At 39.4% G+C, this 24,924-nt stretch overlaps 2 protein-coding genes, 4 non-coding genes and 1 pseudogene across 6 annotated transcripts in view; 3 read left to right on the top strand and 4 right to left on the bottom strand.

The window, feature by feature from the left end:
• LOC123244239 (histone H3-like centromeric protein cid) overlaps positions 1-9,838 on the top strand; it is a 160,826-nt gene extending 150,988 nt beyond the window's left edge. The window contains exon 2 of the mRNA XM_044672592.1: positions 9,526-9,838. Within this exon, the coding sequence (XP_044528527.1) occupies positions 9,526-9,838 (313 nt within the window). The remainder of the gene's footprint in view (positions 1-9,525) is intronic.
• Positions 1-24,924, top strand: part of LOC123244240 (histone H2B type 2-E-like) — a 262,719-nt gene that overhangs the window by 165,690 nt on the left and 72,105 nt on the right. The window lies entirely within an intron of this gene.
• On the bottom strand, positions 634-706 carry TRNAV-AAC. Its single transcript has one exon. It is a non-coding gene; the product is annotated as a tRNA-Val (tRNA).
• Positions 2,270-2,351, top strand: TRNAS-UGA. Its single transcript has one exon. It is a non-coding gene; the product is annotated as a tRNA-Ser (tRNA).
• On the bottom strand, positions 5,258-5,329 carry TRNAM-CAU. The gene has a single exon. It is a non-coding gene; the product is annotated as a tRNA-Met (tRNA).
• The window catches only part of LOC123244656, a 9,403-nt pseudogene continuing 5,100 nt past the window's right edge, over positions 20,622-24,924 (bottom strand).
• TRNAS-AGA lies at positions 24,130-24,211 on the bottom strand. The gene has a single exon. It is a non-coding gene; the product is annotated as a tRNA-Ser (tRNA).

The following is a 24,924-nucleotide window of genomic DNA, read 5'->3' as shown; positions in this document are numbered from 1 at the left end:
CTTCCTTCCTTCCTTCCTTCCTTCCTTCCTTCCTTCCTTCCTTCCTTCCTTCCTTCCTTCCTTCCTTCCTTCCTGGTAATACTATTGTTATTCCCACTATCCTCCCAACTTATCTCCATCACACCCCAAACCCACTATTCCCCCCAAAAATCTGAAAGAAAAGCAAGTCTTGTATCACATATGCATGATGAAGGAAAACAGATTCTCACAATGGCTGTGACTAAAAACACATGCCTGATTATATACCTTAAACTCATCTCTTTACTCTCAGGAAATGTGTTTTGTAACCATGGTTCATAACCTGCTTTTCTGGACTGGTTAGCTATCAATTAACAAACATTGGCTCAGCTCCTACTAGTAAATCCTTAATAAAGGCTATCTTCCTACTTGCCAATCACTGGGAATAGAAAGATTAAAAAAAGAAAAAGAAAAAAAATTATATTGTCAATTCCTTGAACACACTGTTTTTAAAACTTGGAAGTTTTTTTTACTAAAAGGAATGGAATTTTGCTTCCTTTTCTTTAATTGTTTTGATCTCTTCAGGATTTAAAAAAAACAACAGTGATAGTGAATAAGCAAAAAACTCATTACAGCGGCTAGTATTTCGCAAACATTTTAAAACTGGGAGAAAACTGTTTCCGCCCGGTTTCGAACCGGGGACCTTTCGCGTGTTAGGCGAACGTGATAACCACTACACTACGGAAACTCCACTTGCAAACTGCGCTTGCATAAGCTGTCTCATTAGTGACTCATAAAAAGGATATGCCAATAATCCTATTTAGTGAAATATTCTGATATTCAACGAGGGGTTTTTTGGTCTTGTTTTGAAATTATTGACAGATTTGATGGTTTTTCTGGCCAAGATAAAATGTGGAAATTTTTTATATGTTTTGTAAACCAGGAAAATTCCTTGTGTCTTCTTTGCAATAAATGGAATGAAATAATGATGTAAAATAATTAAGAGGCTTATAGCAGTTATAGAATAGGGTTGTTGGGAGAATCAAATAATATAAGTCGAACGATTTGTGAATCCTAAATTACGATATAAATATCAACTTATTGTTCAATTCAAAAATATTTATTAAGCACCTACTATGTGGAAGCTACTGTACTTTGCAGCGATTACTCTTCAGTGTTTTATGGATCTATGATCTCCTGAATACAAGCATTCTTTCCATTGATACAGATAGCAATTCAATCATTCCTTCTCACCTTTTGTAATTATTTTTTCCTTTTCTTCAATAGATTCTGGAGGGGGTTTTGGAGGGAGAATACAGTGGAGATACTAGAGGCTTTCCTCTATGTTTTTATTTTTCAGTTTTGAACTTAAACATTAAAAAAAAAACGAGAGAGAAATAGAGAGAAAAAGAAGGAGAGAAGGAAGGGAGGAAACAAAGGTAAAGGGAAGGAAGGAGGAAGGGTAGAGGAAGGAAAAGAGAGATGAAGAAAAGAAATAGAAGAAAGACACTATTAACAAGTGTATTCAACCAAAATTTTAAATTACCACGCACAAAAAAAAAAAAGACTTACAGGAAGGCTTTTTCTCCAACCCTTTCCCCCTCCCCCAATATCTTCACAAGGATTTTTTTTTTTCAAGATCTATAAACAAAAATGGAAAAGAATCATATCTACAACTTTGATTCCTTAGAGATTTGATGTTCCTAAATTTACAACCATACAATAGTAGCAGGAAAAGATTTTTATTGAAAAGATAAATCTTTACATCAGGGAGCATATTAGAAATAACATAAACACTGTGTTAAATTAAACAATTGTGCTTAATAATTGTATAGTTACCTATGTAATAATTGTGTAAGGATATAATTTAATAAATGCTGCCCCCTTTTTCTCCTGGTCAGCTGTGGGTCTAAAATGGTCCAGCTGCTATGCCTGTCATATGAACGGGTCATTCAAATTCCTATAACATTCTGACCAAAAGGCAATTTTTCATCCCTGTATGGATTTTTAGGTACATCTTTTGTAAATAATATTAATATATTTATTATATGTATTTATAAATAAAACAAATTTCAAAATACTTTGATCTTTACCCTCAATTAACTTAAAACTTATGAATAAGAAATAATTTTTTTATTCAAACGAATAAAAGTAAACTGAAGAGATACTAGAATTGGAAAGTATTTGAATGGGCTTTGTTTTCTTCGTAAGTTTTTTAAAATATTAAAAAATGAGAATTATTTTTAAGATAATAAAATGAACTTTTCACCTCAGATTATTTCAAAGCCCTAATAAAGAATCTGACTATCTAGTAGTCGTGGCCGAGTGGTTAAGGCGATGGACTTGAAATCCATTGGGGTTTCCCCGCGCAGGTTCGAATCCTGCCGACTACGAAGTCGAATTTTAAAAGGCTGAGTTTATTATTCCCTGGAAGAACTGGAAAAATGAGACCTGTTTATTGACTCTTCCCCCACCCCCACCTAGAAGAAGACCCTTAGGGCTGCAAGAAAGTTAAACCTCTTTTCCTTCTATTAAATCCATTTCTACAAGGAAGGATACAGTCCTTTAAACCGAGAATATTTTCTGGGCTGGAGACTCCTCAAAGTACTCTAGGTGGACAGAGAGTTGACATCTGTTCTTGGACTTTCACAATCTGCATAGCTCACAATATCTATAAAAGGTAAAATCTTTATCTGTCCCTCCAAATTCTGATTCAGACTTGCTACTCCATGATTCTCAATCACCCTTGATCGAAGAACATTTCAATTGGTTCTAGTTCTCTTTTATTCAAATATTCCCTTTCTTGGTCCTGAAACTCCTGTTTGATCCAGGAACCTCTCCCTTCCCATGTCACTATTGCTCCACTACTGTTGCAACCGATTCCTGTAGTTCTTGGCTTGACAAGGTAACCTCTTACTTCATTTTGGACCTAAGTATTTTGACACCATTTACACTAATAAAGCTCACCCAAAAAGGGATTAATAAGAAATAAAACTGGCAAGTCAGGTAAAAAGCTAGATTGTGGAGGGCCTTATACAACAAGCTCAGACAGCTATATTTTATTCTTTGATTAGGGGTTTTGATCTTTTAATGTGTCATGTGCAATGTAGTTCTTGTAGAAGGACAACTAATCAGAATAATGTGTTTAAATTCATAATGGAAGGAAATGCTCAATTTCTCTCAGATATTACTGAAAATAAAGTTGTAATTTCCCCCCTCTAAGTCCACAGGCTTCACCTAAAATCTATCCAAGAACCCCTTCTGTGGATGCCAAGTCAAGAACCACTCCATTAGGCAATAAAGAGCCAAAGGATTTTGTACAGAGAAGTGATATAGTAGAATCTGTGTCAAAAGCAGATTATTTTGAGATATACAAGAAACTAACACAAATATAAAAAGACACTTACAGGCAAATATAGAAAGACACAAATATATAAGACCAAGGGCCATTTCCCAACGAATAAGGAGAAAAAGTATGTTAGCAAACAGGCCTCAAAAGAATCGACAACGGTACAAAAGATAGCCCCAGGTTGTTAATCATAAGGAGGACAATCAAAACAACTTGGGTTTCAGTTCAGACACAATCAATTGACAATGCTGATGAAACAGGGTAATAGTCAATGTTGGAAGGATTATAAAAAGCCAGGCTCACTAATATACTGTTAATGGAGCTGTATGAGTCTATCTGGACAGAGATTTGGAATTATAGTAAAAAATGAGTAACATATCCATACATTTTGATCAGAGAACTCATTGCTAACCATATATCCGAAAGGGGGTCAAAATCATAGAGAAAAAGAAAACCAAAATATTCATAACTTTTTGTGTTTTTGTTATAGCAGTGAATAGGAAGAATGTCTATTCGTTAAGAATTGCTTAACAAATTGTAGCACATGAATGTAATGGAATATTATTGTTCTGTAAGAAATGGTGAATAAAATCAGTGCAGAGAAATATACAGGGATACTTATAAGAACTGATACAAAGTGAAATAAGGAGAAGCAGAAAAACAATATACTCAAGAACTACAATAATGCATGGAGAACAAACAATCAACAGGTCAGACTTTTGATCTGTTGGTTAGTTTTGCTGAACAGTTTTTCTCTTTTACTCTTTGTTTCAGGGGAGGACTCTTTGTGTAGGGAGAAGGGGGAGGGATACATATGGAAATAACAGTGATGCAAAAGCAAAAGATATAAATAGAACAAAAATGCAAGAAAGTCATTTTGGCAAGTAAAGGAAAGATGAATTGAAGAGGAGAGAGGCTGGAAACAAGGAGACCAATTGAGATTCTCTAGTCCAGGGGAGAAAAAATGATGCTTGAGTGTGTGGAGAAAGGGATGGATGCAAAGATAATTTGGACATAGACTCATCAAGGTTTGATAAATTATAGGATATTGGTGGAGGGAGAGGTGGGGAGAATGAGGGGAAGAAGGTGAGGAAGAGCTGAAAGTGGAAAGAACCAATAGCCTGGAATTTGTGAAGTTGGGGGATTGCAAGCATTGAAAGTGTATAGGAAGAGCTAGTTTACTTGAAACAGAATGTGAGTTCTGTTTTGAATATCTTGATTTTGAAATTATACATTCAACAAGCAGCTGAAGATATGTGTTTGTAATTCATAAGAAAGATTAAGAGGTAATTTGGGGGCCTCTGCAAAAAAAAAATGATTATTAAAATCTCCAAGAGAGGCACATGTCGTTGGGGGTGGGGGGGGGAGAGGGGGAATACAACACAGAAGCCCTGGAAGTTAGGCTGAACTGAATATTGATGAAATGATAAGATAATCAAGGGAAAGAGAAAATATTTCAGCTAAACATATTTATTGTAATTTCAGCTACATATGGCAATGTTTATATGATAAGTCTACAAAAGGAACAAAACTCCCCAAACATGAAGTTCATATTTCAAACTGAGTCCCCAAGAAGAGTGAGAAAATAGTACTTTCCTTCAAGGAGTTTATATTGTAATAAGGGAGACCATAAATAGGTAAATACAAGGTAGAGCAGATACAAAGTAACCTTTAAAAAATCAATTAAATCTCTTTTCACCCTCTTCTTTTTAACAGCATAGTGGGGTTTACTGTTTTTTAGCATTTATGTAGAAACATTTACTTCTGAGAGTATGATCACAAAAAAAGCCTTACTCCCCCCAGACGTGCGTGGTGAAATCTTCCTCTTCGAGGAAGAATATGCTTTTAAAGTTTCTTTTTATTATTCTGATAGTATTTTAAAAAACAAAACAAAACACATTCGAAAATAATGGGTTTTGTTTTCTTTTTTTTAATCAGCCAAAATGTAGTTAGCAGAGGATGGTTTCGATCCATCGACCTCTGGGTTATGGGCCCAGCACGCTTCCGCTGCGCCACTCTGCTCACGACAAGGAACCTGCTTTTGATTGGTTCCTATTAGGGTTACTGTTATTGCAGTACGCTAGAGAATCAGGAATAGTTGATGTTGATTTATGCTAGTTTTCATCCTAATGAAACAAACCTTCCCAAACTTCGTTCCAGGAGACTGCTCTCACTTTCGAGTTAACTCTATAGCGGGCCAGTCGTCCAGGATCCCCAAAAATGCAAAGTGCGAGATTGAAAATGTAAGCATGTAAGGTGCACGTGCGTGCTCACTTACGGTAGTGGAGGTGCTGGGAAGGAGGGTGCGTGCGTGCGTGCGTGTGTGTGTGTGTGTGTGTGTGTGTGTACGCCCGCGCACACAAGCTGAGTGAGCCTGGGAAGGGGAGGGAGAGGTGAAACGCACGGTGTTGAGCTTTAGTGTTTGGGGCGACCTGTTCACATGCTGAGGCCAAAGCTAATCCTTAAAAACTGCAACTACTTTGAAGTTCCTTGATAATGGAAAAGAAGCCAAATATTAGGGAGTTGGGGTGTCTTCCTTACGCCTACTTTAGTCAGGACGGTGACTAAAGCTGTGCATGCCCTCAGTGATTTATACTATATTGGGGTCAGTGGAACAACAGATACACATCTGAGTAAATACAAAATAAAAAAAGTGAATATATGAGTCATTTCCGGGGAAAGACTGAGAAAACAGGAAAGAAAACTGGGCATAGTTTAGAAGACCCACAGACAGCCCATTTCTTCTATGCTATTTTTAAGAAGGGCTGTTTGTTTGTTTTTTTAACGAATATTGGAGATTTAAAAGTACCTGTTTCCCCGAAAATAAGGCGTGTCTTATATTAATTTTTGCTCCAAAATATGCCCCATGTCTTATTTTCAGGGGATGTCTTATTTATTTTTTTTTTGCAATGAAGAAGAATTCACATTTATTGCTGAACCAAAAAAATGAACATTTATTATAGTATATACTGTACAGAACAGTAGTTGTCATCACAAACCAGCATAACCAAACTGTGAATCCTACGGTATCAGGTACCAATATTAACGGTATGAACAGAAACTAAAATTTATTCAATGACAATTACATCATCATCTTCTAGGACATCATCATAACAATCCAATTCCTGAATTTCCTGTTGAATTTGTTGTGATTCCATTTCTTTCAGAATCATTGGCCCATATCTGTCATGTCTAGCAATTGCATTGTCCTTGAATGAGTACTTTTAATCAAGGTAGCCTGCTCCTATGTAATGCATTTGCAATGCAACTGTCAGTGATTTTCTCCCATGAATTCTTCACCCAAGTCACAACCTCTTGCAGTTTAGGCTTCACAAAGTTTCCACGCTGATTTCTCTCCTTTTAAGCACAAATAGTCTTTGAATGGCTTGTTTATAGCAATATCAAATGTCTGGAGATAGGCTGTCATTCCTGCGGGAATCATTATTTGACCTATTTTTTTTTCATGAAGAAATTTCTTCATGTCTTTAGCACGGTATGTGCTGGCTGCATCCCAGATTAGCAGACCTCTTTGGCTTCCGAGCATAAGCAGTAGCATTAAATCGATCCATTTTCTTATGACTGCTTGTGTGGACCAGGCTTTATCAGTTTCAAGAATAAAAATGCCTGAAACACGTCCAATCTTATCCTTCTTGCCCTTAGAAATTATTAAAGGTGGGATTTTAGTGCCATCTAGAAGAATTGCCAAAATACAGGTAATAGTGGGGGGAATGTACACTGAGGAGGCATCCCGCTGTTCAATTGTTTTTTGAGATGATTGGTCCATAAACACTGCAGTTTCTTCCATAGCAATCATGTTGGAAAGATTGTATTTAGAGAAGTCAGTGTCATCAATAAAGGACTTGAATGCAAATGCACGTTTAATAATTTCAGCATCTTCCAGCCTAAACAGTGTTGTGGATCGTCTTAGACAATTTACTTCGCTGAAGGAAATTATCCAGCCAGTGTTGTGATGCTATGAAATCACTGGGGGCTATTTCAAACTGGGGTGCCATTGCAAGAGCAAATTCTTGAATCTGAGCCCTATTCACCACCAAAGCCTTTGCTCTCCTGTCAACAACCCAATCACAGATCAATTCTTCTAGCTCAGAAAATAATGGTTGCCGACCTGTTGATTGAGGTTACCATAATCTGCTCACCATTTTTGGACCAATCGCACATTCAACATCTTCTCTTTGCAGTAAGCAGTAAGATTTTTGCCCCAAGACTCTTCCACGATATCCTTCTTGTACTCAACAGAATAGCTCTTTCTTTTTGCGCTAGTGTTCTAGGGGTAAAAATAAACCAGCACTTTATTTCTTGTACCATACAGTACTTCAGCTGACACCCCCTGAAGAATGAAAGCGATTCACTGTTTACCTCCAGCAATCTGGGTGCACCCCGAGCTTGTCATGGTAGTGAGGAGATGTGGTAGGGTCTGCTTTAAAGGGTTTTGGTCCTTGTTCGTAAGGCATGCAGATTTGGGATGTCCTATTATGTGAAACTTCCCAGATCCCAGATCGCCATTGACGCATGCACGGGTTCTCCTCAGGTAAGGGCTGGATGCACCCGAGCAAGGTGCCAGCTACATGCCTTCTAGCATCTAGCTGGCGCAAGCACATTATTAGCGGTCAGGTACATTTTATTAGGAATTTAGGGGTTTCAGGTAGTTTGGGACGCCCCAGGCGAGGGAAATAAGGTGGCCCTGGTCACCAGTCAAGCTAAACTGCAGGCAGAGATAAATTAACGACCCCTTCGACAGCCCTATTTCCCCAAAAAGTTTAAATAAATTATAAATAACTTACCACTCCAAAGCAGGCAAATACAGCGCAGCACCTGAAACAGCATCTGGGCTGCATGTGCATCAGTGTAACACCACGGAGGGGGAAACCGCAGCGAGTTTTGAAAGTTCCGCCTCTGCAATGAAGACTGTCAGGTGCAGTCAGATGCCACCAGAACATACTTTCTTCCTGTGTTGCAGCCCAGACGTCATGGGCTGCTGCACAGAGCATTCGGAGCTGCCAAACAGTCTTCGCCTACTTTACAATCTCCCTCCGGCTGCGGATCAACAAAGCCAACCAGGAGCAGCCCCGCAAGGTAAAGGGTGACCCAGCAATGGGGGACTACGGTATGTCTTATTTGGGGGGTGCCTTATATTAGGCAACCCCCGAAATCGCTGCCATGTCTTATTTTCGAAGTACGTCTTATTTTGGGGGAAACACGGTAAATGTACAATAAATATGGCATTAGCCCACTTAGAGACATCCACCATTAAACTAGCAAAAGGTCTCTAGACATCGTCACAGGTCATCTCTTCCACACATCTTTGAAGGAGTATGATTCTAGGATCACAGATTTAGAACTGGAAAGAACCATACCGACCATCTTTTAATTAGTAAATATTTATTAAGCTCCTACCACATGCCAGGCACTGTACTAAGTGCTAGGGATGCCAAAAAAAAAAAAAAGCAAAAGCCAGTCCTTTTCTTCTAGTCCAATCTCATTTTACAATCCAAACAATCTAGTCCAGTTTCGTGTTACAAAGGAGGAAACTGAGATTCTAAGACTTTAAGTGAATCACTCAAGGACCTATAAAGAAATAAATTTCAGACGCATGGTTTGACTCCAAGCCCTTTGTATGCAGATTTAATGTTTCCCCAACTACATGTTGCATTATTAACTTGTGAAGGCTACTGACTTGGGTTTCATCCCTAAAATTCTATAATTCAGCTCATTCTCGTCGTTTCTATAGTTCTGGCACTGGCCCAGGTCGAAGTTGATGCAGAGAAAAGCAAATATGAGAAGCCCTCAGAGAAATTACAAATAATGTGACATCGAAATCTAATAATGAGTCATGTGTCGTTCTCATTTCTACAAGCAGAAAAGAAGCAAGATTCCAGACAGATTTGTCCATTGTTTTATTTATAAATTTTGTTTGCAAAGTTTTCCAAGAAACCTGTCTGAAAGTCTTTTTCTTGAATCGAAGAGAAAATCTGAAGGAAAAAATTCACCAGTTAGTGTAGTCACTAGGGGGCGGAGCTGAAGGTTTTTTTTTAGTTGATAAAACCAAAAAAGGCGGGGAAAACAGATTTTTTTTTGTCCCCGCCCCCTTCATGCAGTCGTCAAACAGGTCGGCCCTTGGGTCATATAAGTCATTGCTCCGCCTAGGCGGCTATTCTGCTTTTAGTTTTCTCGCTCGTTTTATTATATTTATCTTTTATCATGTCTGGACGAGGAAAGGGAGGCAAAGGGCTTGGCAAAGGCGGTGCCAAGCGGCACAGGAAGGTGCTTCGGGATAACATCCAGGGCATCACCAAGCCTGCCATCCGCCGCCTGGCTCGGCGCGGCGGCGTTAAGCGTATCTCGGGGCTCATCTACGAAGAGACCCGCGGCGTGCTGAAAGTCTTCTTGGAGAATGTGATCCGGGACGCCGTCACCTACACGGAACATGCTAAGAGGAAGACAGTCACTGCCATGGACGTGGTCTACGCTCTCAAGCGCCAGGGCCGAACCCTCTACGGATTCGGCGGCTAAACTAGCAGTCTGAATTCAGACATTAACCAAAATCTTAAAGGCCCTTTTCAGGGCCCCTCATCTTCTTTTTAAAAAGATCTGTAACAAATTGTGCCACCAGTTTTTGGTTACTATGGTAACGCTGAAATCAAACAGCCCTCCCTTAAATCGGATGTTGCGGGTTTGTGTATAACTGATAAGGGCAAGATAGGAAGAAACTGCATTTGCACAGCGTAATACAAAATCTCAGAAAGCGTACGAGCTGTATTGCTGGCATGTTTACCCGCCAAATGGATCTTTGCGGGCTAGTTTGGGAGGCTGCTAATGATAATGGGGACTCCCTCTTGGGCCAATCCGGCTATAGAACGAGAAAATGTTTGCCCAATCAGGAAGGGGCTACATGATCTAGCCGGAGTTTTTTTTTTCCCCCCTAATAAGAGCACTACACATAGAAGGGAGGGCAGGCTTCTTTGTAGAAAGGATACGTTTTATCTTTCAGTAAAGTTCTTGAACTATAGAAATATTCATTGTCTTCAGTCTTAGTGAAAATGATTGGAGACCATGTATTAGTATTATCCATTACCAACTGCCTAAATTACCTCAGATGCAAATGAGAGAGGACTATGTGTTGGTGAAGGTCCCATCTACTTTTGAGCTTTTATAACCAGAGACGAAAGAGGTATCAGGACGTTTATCGCCCTCTAAAGTTCGCAAAGCCTTTGACATCTTATTTCGTCCTCACAATAACCCAATCCCCTTTTACAGAGAAGGAAACTTAAGATTCCGAAGCATGGTGATGTGAATGGTAAATTTTAGTTGAGATTTGTACCCAGGTCTTCCAGAACCCAAATTCCAACAAACAGAATACCAAGCTGTAGTAGCCAGTTATATTGCTATAATGTCACAGCCCAGGGAGGGGGCAACTAAAAGGTGATGAATATATTCCTAAGGCAAAAAGCCTTTTCCAAGAGGAATAATGGCTTCTCCCTTACATCCTCAACCTGAGGATTTAAAGGAGGATACCTTCTGCTCCTATGACTGTTTTATGGCTACAGCTAGTCCAAGGAGGCCTCACCCTTGATTCTTCTCTACCTGGTTCTTTGCACTGCTTTGATTTGATTTGTGTTGTAAAAATATAATATTAGCTACGCCTCAGAAAAAGGTCCCAAGTCTTCTGTTGAATTGACTACCCTAGAAGTCATTTCTTTCAATTCCTGATTGCAGAAGAGAAGTTGTCTGCCATGTTTATTTGTTCCTGTATTGTGTGTTTTAAAATATCATTTATTAATGTGGTTTTAATTGAATTCTGAATTAAAATGGGAGACAGGGTGCAAGGACAACAAAACCTCGAACCTGGCAGACAAAGTCAAATTCTGAGTTAGCTGGAAGTAATAATCACATTTCTTTTATATCTTTTGTATCTTTTACAACCTCTCATACATAGTATGTCAGTTAAATATTTATTATGTGCCTCTGATGTTGCCAGGTATATAAAAATCCCTAATGTCTTCATTCTCATCCATTGGTGTGCTTTTCAGGGATACTCTTTTTTTTTTTTTTTTTTTTTTTTTTTTTTTAAGAAAAGATATGATGTATCATGAACCTCAAGAAAACTCAAAACTTGATTCCTGTAAACTACAAGTGATGTTTAGCTTGAAGAAGAAAAGATTTGAGGGATAGAAAGTTATAGGCTGACTTCATTTCTTTTTGAATGTTCAAAAAAAGTTTCATTCTGCACCCTGAAGCCATCATCTTTTCTTCAGGAAGTATGTAGCATACTTCATCAATGGTCTTCTGGAACTGTTTGAACATTCTATTCTATTATTAGAATTCATAAACATTTTAAAATTTAACACATATCCTGATATCCTAATATTTGATTATTTCATTGCAAAGGAATCAATGAAGAAAACTTCCTTTCTTAATCAAATTCTAACCAACAAGGAGGAATTTATCATTAAAACAGAAATAGTGAAAACAAGAGAAGTGACCACTCTGTCTTAATATTTGTGATAGATGATGTGGCGAATAAAATGCAACAAAGGCACAATTTTCTCTAGGAAAAGATATCATTTTAGTAACAGTGAATTGTAAATTGTTACTAAAATAGGTCACACTGAAACCTCAGCAAAAGCCAGGGACTTGAGTTTGCTCAATTTATTGCTTGGGTTAAGAGTAATCAAGAAATAGGGAATATGGTTTCTCTTATTCTCAGTGACCAAAGACCCAGAGTGAAGTCTGACAGGGTCTTTTAAACCTAGGTGTTTCTCCCTTCTGATTGGCCGGATAATACATCATTTGAACCTCTCCTAGCAAAGGTAGATGGGATGTTCTTCAGATGTGGATGGGAAGCCAATAAGAGAATAGATAAAAATCTGAGACTCCTCTTTTGACTCCTTTTCTGATCCACACCTTTCCTTATTGAAAAGCTTTAAGCTCTTAGCAAACCAGTAGTCAAGAGATTAACATTCTTCCCCTTTGGTCAGAAATGCAGCCACTTGGCAACCCAAGTCGGAAACCTTAGTTTAGCAGGGTCATTTTGCCCCAGAGAAAAGTATTCTCATACTTAACTTGCTGATAATCACGCAGCTGAAGGTCCAACCTGGTTCTTATCTTCACCTTGAAGCTTCTAAGCCTGTTGTATTGTCTGTGTTAAAAATGCAGCTCTGCGCAGCTGTGGGAAACTTTCCTTGTGCTTTTGGGTGAAAGGGAGTTTGAATTTTCATATATAATAAACTTGTGACTCAATGGCACTTCGGAGAAGCAGCTATGAGTTAACAGTCAAGATCGTCTCCCATGTCCAGTTACTTCTTATCAACTAAAGATCCTTATAAGATTATGTGGAGATGATAGATAGATCTCCACAGATGGTCACATCCCTCTCTGGCAATTAAGGAATGTTGATGGGCACCAACTGCCTCTATTAAGTTAGCAAAACCACCCTACTCAGTATCTCCTTCATTTAGCCTACCCTTTGGAAGCTAAGTCACCTCTAACTGAAAAGGAGAAACAAGGGCCATATAGACATCCCCTGGAGACGGCCTTACCCAAGCTGGTTCTCTGTTTACAGGTAAATAAAAGTAAGGTTCTTTTAGGACTAAACTTCTCTGGAGATTGAATATTATTTTATAATTATTTATTAGATGGTGAAAGTGGGTTGGAGAGAGAAAAGGCAGCTAATCTCATGGCTGATCACCTAGCTCATTTGAGCTTGCTACTTGCAGCATCCCTCACTCACCTTACATCCCAGTCCCTCAGACCAGGTAGCTGCTTCTTGGAAAGAGACCTGAAAACTTCCTTGATCCATAACTTATAACTGCTAGACTTACATTAAATCAATATACTTGTGGGCTTCACTTCAAACCAGCTCACAAGCAAGTCAAGATATCACACTCATAGTGTCATCAGTCCTCTTCAAAAACAAAAGATGAAGAATAGCATCAGTAAAATGAGTGCATTGGACTAGCTGACTTCTGAAGACCCTTCTGATTCTCAACATTTTATCCTATTATCCATTTGGTCGGTTGATGTTCATACTTTAAGAGAACCAAAAGTACGTCACTAGATGATATCTTTTTCCTTGTTCCTAAATTGGGTTTTAAGTGGGGCAAATTGTGTAAAGTCATTGGCCTTACTTTCTCTCTCAGCCATCAAAGTCCAGTGGCAAGATAAAAGCCAAAATGACTAGTGATGACCTAGGATGAAGTGGATGACCTTGGCTCCTTTGGTGTCTAACGAAGTTTTAAGTATTCTACAGCTCTTGCAGCTGCAGCCATTGAAACAAACTGTTCTCATCCAGACTTACCACCAGAGGAAGAATTTACACACCTTGGGCAGACACATCCATAGGCTATCAGTTACCTGGTCTAGCAAGCCCGCTGACATAGTTTGCTAACGTGTGGCTGGTGAACCTGCTACAGATTCTTGGAACCATAGGTGAGAGTTAGATGGCAAGTGGTCACCAAGGAGGAAAGCAGTCCTGAAAAGGTCTAAACAAGCCCTCATACCATTCTCTGAATACCCCATATAATCCCATAATCCATTTAGGTGAGTGTTAGGGAGCCAAAGAACAGAGTCACAGTCATTAATCAATCATCTCCCTTTTAGAGATGAAGCTATTGTGTACTGTCCCCTTACATCTCAGAATGCATGAATTCAAGATGAATTTGACTTCACCCATATTATCTTTCCCAGAGCTTGCACCTCTTAAAGCACCTCTTTACTGATTTCTCATCTCATTCTCTGACTGGTCCTTGGCAGCTATTTCCTTTCATCTAACTCCCTCTTGTCTTTTTTTTTTTTAACCCTTAACTTCTGTGTATTGGGAACCCGTAATTTCTGAGCCTCTCATTTCTCTACCAGCCTGCTGCAATATGAGGTACAGCTACCATCTTTTAGTCATTATAATGACTATAGTCTAATCCCTTGGACCAACCTCCTCAAATCTATGTATGTGTAAAAGTTTGACTGACCCATTTCCTAGCATGACTTTACCCATACTACCTACCACTGCTCCATTACCAAATGTTCTTGTTTCAAGTGAAAAATATGTCCAGCTACAACTCTGGGAGGAAGGAACCCAAGTAGCATTTAGCTGAGACTCTTACCAATCTCTTGAGGGAACCCTTGGGTAACACTGAGACAATATCACTCCTACTGCAAGCAGTTGGAACCCCCTTTCACATTTGTCAGGATTCATTAAATCAATTCCTAGCCCATAAAGGGAAGAGCGGCAATGGAAGATCTATCCCCAGATCTGTGGCAATGAGAGTCTTGAGAAAAATAACACCCTTGAGTGCAAGGCAAACTTCAGAAAGCAGACAGAATACCACCCTGAAAAGAGAAAAGCACGAGCAGAAAGACTGTGATGGAAAGAGAGGGTCAGGAGAGAGGGAAAGAATGAACCAAAGTTGTCAGTGGGGGATAAGAGCTGGTTCTCTCCAGGGACCAGCTCAGAGGAAAAGGGAGAAGGAGAAATCTCACGTGGATGAAAAATTGACATGGTAGAGGGGGGCCGTGAATGGATCGTGGATTCCATTTTATTGAGCATATAGGTCCAATATTTATATAGTTCCTATACTTTATGATCAAAGGAAAATGATTATATCAAGAGCACCCTTTGTGACAATTAGAGTGCACAGGTGCAGTTAGGAGTACTCTTCACCCAATGGTAATCTTCAAAGCTTCTTTTGGTCTGTCACCACTGGCATAAGGCTTTCTTTAGAAATACAGAAAAACTAAGGCATAGTTGATATGCATGAAGGCCACTTGTCCCAGAGATAGAGCTCAAGGTTTGTGCTAGTAAGTTAGCTGGTCAGGCAGGATGTTCTGAGCCCATTAAGAAAGACAGGTGTTTTTTAGACTGTGATTTGTAGACATGCAAGGTCAGACTGGTTCTTGCCAGAGTCTTGAGGCAGATCTACAAATGTGTCTTTTCTGGCTGTTTTTCCCTCAGTGGGCCCAGAATGTCCTTAGGGACTTGTCAAACAGGAATATGTAGTGTATAAAACCAACAAGGCTGATGTTTTCATTCACTGCACCTATAAGAAGCATGAAAGAATCATAATGGGGATAAACTCTGAAACCTCATCTATTAGGTGACTTAAAGCTGGCAAGAGACTACTTCCACAATGTTCCTAGAACATATTCTCGGGCATGAAGTACAGAACAGGGAGAGATACAGTTAACAAAGTAGGCTTGTTTGATGATATGTTACACATTAAAACTTTTTTTGTATCAGCACAATGCTTTAAACCTGAGGTATCTGTTGTGTTTGGACAATATCCAACTTTATTCAAGAGAAGTATAAAGTAAGTATTCTCCCCCTTTATATTTTGAGTTCCTCAGTCTAGTTGTAAAATATACAGGTGAGACATCCACCTGGATGTTAAAGATCTCCTTTCCTCAATTCAAAGGCAGTAGAGCCATGGAGGGGATGATTTGTTTGCTGCTCTAGGGCTCTTGAGCAAACATTGTTTACCTTGAAACTCTCTCTCCTTATTTATGATCACCACTTTTAGAAAATTTACTTTTGTTTTGCCTAAGTGTGGGTATGAATTCTGATTCTTGTAAAAGGGAAAATGGGAAGAATATGGTTGGACTAGATATTAAAGTTTGGTCACCAGGTATGATTACTCAATTCCAAATAAGAGGCCCAAGTCAGGATGACTGTTATGGTTGTTTATTTACAATTAAGAAGGTTGACAGTAGGGAAAATGAGAAAAACTCTGGCCCAGACCAGAGGCCTGGACCAGGGAGGCTTCAGAGACCCCAGCAGAGGGGGCACAGAGGTTAATTAAACAAGGCTTCTGGGCCACAAGGCCTCCTCTAAGAAGACAGGCCTCCTTGAGGCTAGAGCCTCCAGAAAAGAATTTACCCACATGACAATTCAAAGGGAAGCAGTCTGAAGTCTCACTGAGCTCCTTCAACACCAAGTTCAAAGCACCAAAAATCCCCCCACAGGAAGTTACCATCATATTTAAAAGATAGCAGTTTTTGTCACTTCCTGCATACACCTCCAGTTTCACATGGACAAATGGCAGCTTCAACCCTGTTTTGGACTTCCCAGAGGGCAGTCACTTGTTTCTGATTTGTCACTTATATCACATGCGGGTCACAGATCTCCCCATCCCCACTTAATTCTAAGTTGGGTGGGGTGACATTATTCACAAAATTTTGACAAAATATTGACAAAATTTTGAGTTCAGCCAGAACCAATAATGTCAGAAGTAAGATTTTATGACCAGAATGAGCATTTTACAGAGAATAAAACAAGGGAGAAAAAGAAAGGAGAGGGTAAGAACATTTCACATTAGTCAAATCTATACTACGTAGTTGCCCCCATAACCTGATTACTTCACCTAGATCAGTAGGGATATTGGAATCCTATTATCAGGCATGTGATTTTCCTCCATCTTCATGAGGGATCAGCAAGGGACTGGAAAATATTAGCTCACCTTCTCATTAGGTATTCATCAATTAGAAATTGCCTAAGAGGACCATATAATAATGTTTCCAAAATTATATTTAATGACTTAAGATGCTAAATGAATTTGGTTTTCTGACCAATTAATTTATTGGTTCTTGCTAGCCTAATCAATAAAATGATTTTTCTTACCTAGAACCCAGGCTCTTGGAATTTTTAACCTTACCTATAAAATAAGGGGGTTGGGGTTAAGTGAACTCCAAGGGATATCACAAATATATGTTTCTAACAGCTATGTTGCCTACCTCAGTGTTATGATTGTGACCTGAGCTCCAAAGCCCATTGGTATAGGACTCTCCTGTCATTGGCAGAGATGGCAGAAATTCTCCCTTGAAGAAAGGTGTGAAAAGGAGACACTAGAGATCTATTCTTGCCTCCCTGAAAGCCACATGAAAATAGTCGCTTTACCTGATTCCATGAGATCCATTATATAATAGCAAACTGTTGATTGTTGATTGTGGAAGTAACCCTTGGCCCCAGAGCAACCTCTAGACGAATCTAATGGCTCTTATCTCAGACCTATTCAGCTTAAATTCATTGAACATTTATTAAGTTCCTATTATTTGCAAGTACTGTGCTAGAGCATTGATAATACAAAGCCAACAGAGAAACAGTCTTTCTTCTTAAGGAGGTTAACTTTAAGTAAATACAAAGTATTTTTTAAAAATCCTTACTTTATGTTTTAATTTTCATTCTAAGATAGAAGAGCAGTAAGGATTATAAATAGTAAATAGAGTTAAATGACTTGCCCAAGGTTATACAAATAGGAAGTGTCTGAGGCCATTTTTGACTTCCTGGTTTCTAGGCCTGGCTTTCAATCCACTGAGCCACCCCCCCCCCCATAAATATTGGGTCTGATTTAATTAAGGAATCAACCTAAATTGTTGGTTCCTGGCGGCCACATATTTTTAATATATATATTTATAAATACCTAAATTTTTCCCTCTTACACCCCCCACCCCCAACTATCTTTATCATCTTTTTGTCTGACATTAGATTTGAACAAAGATCCTCCCAACTCTAGGCCAGATACTTTATCCATTGTGTTATCTAGTTGCCCCAACAGTTCTAACAAGAATCAGATCTGGAGGGCACTAGAGAGAAAAGTGGAGGCTGAGAGGTAGAAGATGGAATGTCGTACATGAACTAGATTATAAGAAAGAAACTAACAGGAAATATAACTAAGAAAGTCATATGGGAGTGATTGTAAGTGGATGCCAGGTGAGTTATTGAAGATGTTTGAGTAAGGAGGTAAAATGGTCAAATCTATGTTTTTTAAGAATATCAACTAGGGCTAGGCAGCTGTGGAAGAAGGATTCAAGAGGGACCGGATTAGATATAGGAAGATAAATTTGTCGGGGAATAATCTAGGTCAGAGGACTTGAATTATGATTGAGGGACTGATGATAGATTATAGAAAGACGATATATCCCCCAAGATTTAACAGCTGATGATAATTATGTGAGGGTAAAGAGTGAATGAAAAATCGCAAATGATTCTCTTCTCTCTACATAATCCCTTGGTAATAAAAATCATTCCAAAACAACTTTTACTCTCACCTATTATATACACATCACTCTACACACACACACACACACACACACACACACACACACACACACACACACACAAAATCCTCTCTAGTTCTGATTCTAATCTCTATACTAAGTTATATCCCCTGGATCCTCTCTTTCTGACCCCTTCACTGACCACTTCAAACATCATGCCCAAGTACAAATGTTCTTATACAAAATTCCCTCCAAAAAAAACCCTCTATTCTTCAGAGTATCCTAAAAAGAGTGCTATATTTGGAGTCTCAGGACAGGTTCAGTTTCACGAGTATGAAGTGCTTACTGAATACAAAATACTACATTAGGAATTAAAATCACAAACACAAAAATCAAACAATTGCTCTCTCTGAATGGAAGCTGGATCAACCTGTGACCTTTTACAACTTACTAGCTGGGCCACAGTTTCCACATCAGAAAAGTAAGTGGGTTAGACAAGATTAACTCTAAAGCCTTATTCTGCTTTATCTATTGTCCTGTGAGCATTTTTAAATATTTTTTTCATACTGAATGTGGGTACTAGGGAAAATGAGAGTATGGGTAAACGGTTTCAGATTTGACTGTTTCTATCTATGGTATTATCATTTTCTCAGACTCATATGCACAACCTTAAAGCTATTTTTGACTCTTCTCTTTCATTTCTCATTATCCAGTCAGGACCCCCCTCTTCCCCAAAACTCCAGAAGCAAGGGACTTCCACATCTAGAAAGCAGGGAGGTGGTCCAGTGGATAGAGCACTGGGAGAGAGGAAGACATGAGTTCATAATCCAGACTCAGACACATTAGCCATGTGACGACCCTTATTGGCTGGGTAACTCACTTAATCTCTTTCAGGGTCAGTTTTCTCCTTTGTAAAATAAAGATAACACCTGCCTTCCAGGGTTGTTCTGAAGAAAAATGATATAATATTTATAAAGTTCTATGTTTATTTATATTATCCTCTTTCTGCTATTCCCTTTTCGGTTACCCTAGGCAGATCATATTATTTCTTCCCATTTCAGTTCTCTAGTTCCTCCAATCAATTCGGTAAAATTCCAGATTATTTTTTACACATGGATCTTTCTTGTAAGTCCTTTGCTCAAAGATGTTTAGAAACAGTTGGTTGTCTGTTGAGGAAAATTGCAGCTCCTCGGCCTGGCAATTCAAGGCAAATCATCCTCAGCCCTCCATGCATTTATTTATCTGCTCATATTATTCTTTAAGCCTTGAATGTCAATAATTCCCCTGACCTGTCAGTAAAGTAAAAGGAAACGAGGCTAGGCTGTACTCATACCACCATCCCAAACTCAATTTTTCGTCTTCAGGCCAAACATCCCCAACCGCAGCCCACCAGCAACCAAGTATGAAAATATCTGTTTTCTTGGGGAATAGAAGTGCGGGATCTGGGAAACAGAAACGGAAAAGGCACAATGCAGGGAAGGGAAGGAGGGAGGGATAGTGTATATTAACGATTTAACTCTTTCTTCGATCTCACATTTATTGTCAGGAGCCTGAGCAACATTCAAAAGATGTGTAAAATACGATCTCTCTATTCTCCAGGACTGTGTGATACGTCAGCTCGTGAAATCCTTCCACTATTCCCAATCCGGGAGATCTTTCCAAGGCACCGTTCCATGATTCTTCAAGGCCGTAAATGTAGCGATTCTTAAAGCTTCAGTCGTCCTGTTTTCTAGCTGAACTAGACGGGCCCGAGGGTCAATGTAGTGACTGACCCGTCTTCATAAAATTCGAATTTATTGATGGATCCTCTGGTTTTCCCTCACTGGGACAAATTGCCATTCGGCAACGATTTTTGGAAATCGAAAGCAGAGCACTAACTTAAGTAGCTGCCTGCATTCATTCGCTGTTCCCTCCTGATTGGGTGGAGGCCATAGTTCTTCCCTGTTCTGCAGCTAATTGGCCCTTGCAGTATCCTTTCCTCCGCAGAACGCTTTGTTTTTCCACCAAGACTGTATTGCGGTGCTGCTACATAACGCAATGAAAGCAAGCTCGTAGTCACACAAATCTGGTGCCAGCAACTTAATAAATGTTTATATTTTGTAGAAGTTAAAAGCTAAAAAAACTAAGCCACAACAGAGCTACCTAGTAGACTTTGCAATGATCATTAAACGCCAATGCTTTTGTGTTCCTTTTCAACATAAAATCCTACCTACAGTATCACTTAGGTAACCTGCACGCCAAGTGCAACATGTCACAGTCTTTAAAGGAAAGTGTGTGGCCCTGAAAAGGACCTTTGTTTTGTGAGGGATAAAGAAATTTAGCCGCCGAATCCGTAGAGGGTTCTGCCCTGGCGCTTGAGCGCGTAGACAACATCCATGGCAGTAACAGTCTTCCTCTTGGCGTGCTCCGTGTAGGTGACGGCGTCCCGGATCACGTTCTCCAGGAAAACCTTCAGCACACCGCGGGTCTCTTCGTAGATGAGACCCGAGATACGCTTAACGCCGCCGCGCCGAGCCAGACGGCGGATGGCAGGTTTGGTGATGCCCTGGATGTTATCCCGGAGCACTTTGCGGTGGCGCTTAGCACCCCCTTTGCCCAATCCTTTACCACCTTTGCCTCTTCCAGACATGATGGAAAAAGCTTAAAAGACGAATCTGTGGAAATAGGTGATTTTGAGGTCACTTATATAGCCGGGGATCCGACCTGTTTGAAAACCACGTACGCTGGGCGGCAATAATTTTTCCCCACCCTTTTTGGTTCTAATAACCAGTATCTAGTGCAGGAAAGTAGTTAAGTATCCGCCCCTCGGAAGAGACGCCTCATGGGAAATTTTTTTTCCTTAATATTTCCTGTCCACCCGCAGAACCACAGTTTCAGATGTTTTTTTCAGAAAAGTTCCTCCCGAGGAGTCTGAAATTGGAGTTGTGAACACATGAATAGGTATCTCGTCTGTATTTTACACCGTAGAATCTTAGGGCGTGCTGCTATTCCTCTAATTGCTAGAGACTCAGTTTTACACTACAAGGCATTTCCTGTCGTAATAGGTTACTTTAGCATTTATCTCAACCTACAACTTATTTGCACCAAAGCTGCTTCGAATCAGAGCCTAAACGTCAGGAAACTCTATTGAACTTCAGCACTGAAAGGGAGGTCTTCTAGTATTGCTCTCCGCTTTTACAGATGAAAGAAACAGCTAATTAGTGGCACAATAGGGACTAGTATCAAGGTCATCCGGTCACGTTCCCTTATTTTATTTCATGTTGCTATAAAATTATATGCATTATTTGCCCTTTCCTTTACTGGAATGTCATGAAGGGGGAAGGGAAACCTAGTTTTTTCAAGGAAATTAGTTTGATAGACATCTCCCTATTATTGGCTCAATGGCAAGAGTTCTCACGTGCTGGCACAAAAGTTGATTACCAGAACATGTAGCACTTATTTCAAAATCTCCAACTCCCGTCAAAGTTTATGAATTTGATTCACCCACTTCTGTATTGTGGGCCCAGCAAAATTCTGACAATGTTATTGAAAAGGATGTGTCAGTCATCTTCCCTATAGCTCTCCTCATCATCCTTTGTGACTTCACAAAGTAAAATAGTACTAGCTGGGTGGCAGCTGGGTGGCTCAGTGCATTGAGAACAAGGCCTTAGAGGCAGGAGGTCCTAGGTTCAAATATGACCCCAGACACTTCCTAGCTGAGTGACCCTGGGCAAGTCACTTGACTACCCCTCCCCCCCATTGCCTAGCCCTTACTGACAGAATTGGTAAGGGTTTAAAAAAAAAAAGTATTGTCCTGCCACACAGGACCTTTCTAAGTGTGTTGTAAAATCCTTGGGGGTGAACACCGATCATTTAGCTTTCCTTTTTTTTCTCTAGCACTTAACTCAGTACTTGACACAAAGTTTTCTAAATAAGTGTTTTTCATTCATTGATTTATCCTTTCTTTCTCCTTCACTTTTCCTTTATCTTACCCCCTTCTTTACTTACACCATTCTTTTCTACTTTTTCTTCATCTGCCCCATTTTTCCTCTTCCTGATTCCCTTTCTTCCTTTGTCTTCAGTTGGTCAGGCAATAAGCATTTATTAAAAGCTTACTATGTGCCTGGCACTGTGCTAAGTATTGGTGAAACAAAGAAAGGCAAATGTATATTATAGTCCCTGTCATCAAGGTGTTCACATTCTAATAAAGGAGGCAATATACAAATAAAAACACATACATACAAAATATATGCACAGTAGATGACATGTAAAATTCAATAGGGTGTGAAAGAGTGCAAAAGAACTCAAGGAGAACTAGGATTTGAGCTGAGTCTTAAAAGAAGCCAGTGAATCTAGGAGGTGCAGGTAAGGAGGGAGAACATACCAGGCAGGAGTGACAGTCATTGAGAAGAAGCCAATGAAAAAGCATGGAGTAAAAAGGAGGGTCCTGTTTAAGGAACTACAAGGAAGCCAAGCTCATTTCTTGATTTTTTTAAACCCTGTTTCATTTATATGAAGCTTCATTCCCTGTGTTTTGCTGAGTATGACTAAATCCTTCTTCAGAATAAGAAAAATTTGAGGTTGACAATGAGGACATTTTCTATTTCACAGAATCTGTAAGATAGTCCCTTACTACTGATTTGATGGCCAAGGAGATTGTTTGGAGATATATTTTATGAGTCTTTTTCATCCTGTTTCATCCCTAGTTTCCCAAGGCTTTCAAAATCTGAATTGCAACTGAAGTCTTCTGGAAGACTCTGAATCTGCCTTCTTGGTTGTAATCACCTTGTGTGTCCTGGTAGCCAGGATAAGCCTAGAGGTCGCTAGACAGTTCTAGGAGGAAGGGAACTAGCAAAGAAGATCTCTCCCTAGCAGGCCCTGGTGGCAGACTAGCACTCGGGATTTTTTTGACCTGCCCCTTTCTCTTTGAGAGAAGCAAGATTGAGGAGAGCACAAATAACTAGAAGCTAGAGCTTACACCTCAGAACTACTAATGAACAAACAAGAAAGGATGATTTTATACAAGATTGCTACTGGAAAAAAATAAATGTGTCTCTTTGCCTTCCTCATGTCCTGACTCTAGATGAGGTTGTCTTATAGAGGTCTTGTTGGTTTGGCTTTTCTTGGTCGAATGGGGGAGTCACCAATCTTGGTGAAGTCCATTTATGTCATGCGGTCTTTAGGGGAAAATACTACTTTGAATTCTCCCCCCTCCCCACAGCTTGTGGCATTTAAATCCCCTGGATATTTTGCTCAGATGTATTCTGGAGGTATACTGTCTACTCATTTCTGCTGTAGGTTCCACAGCAACAAGAAACTAAGAAAGTAGGAAGTTTAGTAAGTGCTCAATTTCCAGTTGAGGGGTGGAGACGCAAGACCTGGAGCGGAAAGAACTTTTATTTTTTATTTTAATTTTGAATATTTTCCCATAGTTACATATTTCACGTTCTCGGAAAAAACTTTTCAAAGAAGGAGGAGTCAGCTGTCCTTGGTCTGTCCAAGAACAGAAATGCTTGTCGAATAAAATTTAACAGAAACATATTCTTTCTTTAGATACGTGCAAAGTACTGTTAGGACTTGAAGAAAAGAGTGATTAACTAAGGGCACGTATTTTAATCCTTCATAGAACTTATAGCATCTGGCCCCTTTCCCAGACTGTTCCTTCTATGATCTTCAGAGAGTTCTGTGGAGTAAGCAGATCCATTATGCAGTTTCCTCAGGCTTTCTCCCAGAAGGTTAAATATCTGTGAGAAGAAACAACCGCTTTGCTACAGCAACTAAAAACTTTTTAACTATTTCTGGCTTCTTTAAGGTGAAAGAGATTTCTATTAAAACTCCTTCGTAGTCGGCAGGATTCGAACCTGCGCGGGGAAACCCCAATGGATTTCTAGTCCATCGCCTTAACCACTCGGCCACGACTACTGCTTGTGTAAGAAAAATAACAACATAAATAACAAATCTTGTTTCAAGTGTGTATATTCACTGTTTAGTCATTTATTAAGATTCTATTACAAGAATGAGTTGTCTTTCCATGAAAGAAAGCAGAAAAAAAAGTTGCCTAAGCACATCACTTCACCTTTAGAAACTGATTTGGATAATTTTGACACATTCTCTAAGCCCCTCTTCTGTGTTTTCCCCTATTGAATTCCTTTCAATACACAGTATTCAAAAACACCTTACTAAAGTAATATCTGGTGATTGTGACAGGTAAACATGCAATTTACACTATAGTAGTTTTCTCCTTTCTTTAAAGAAAGGACTATATGGTTTCTTAATCTCCCACTGCCACTTGCTAGCCCCTCCTCTCTTCTTTGTATCTATTTTGTATTTATATTTGCTTATGTGGAAGCAAATTTAAAACCTCCATTTTAATTCAACCAAAAACAACATGAATTCTTTCAAGATTTTTTCCCTTTAAGAAATTTGTATAAAAGATCAAAAACATAAGTGGGGGTCATAGAATAAATGCAATAACTAAATTTAGAACAAGAACCTGTCTAATTAAGATCATTGCCTTCCCCTTTCCTTAAAAGAATTTGTTTTGGCCCACCTAAAAAAGGAAGGAAGGAAGGAAGGAAGGAAGGAAGGGAGGAAGGGAGGAAGGGAGGGAGGGAGGGAGGGAGGAAGGGAGGGAG

The sequence above is a fragment of the Gracilinanus agilis genome, chromosome 4 (genome assembly GCF_016433145.1).
Source record: "Gracilinanus agilis isolate LMUSP501 chromosome 4, AgileGrace, whole genome shotgun sequence".
NCBI lineage: Eukaryota > Metazoa > Chordata > Mammalia > Didelphimorphia > Didelphidae > Gracilinanus > Gracilinanus agilis.
This window is presented reverse-complemented; position numbering and strand designations above follow the sequence as displayed.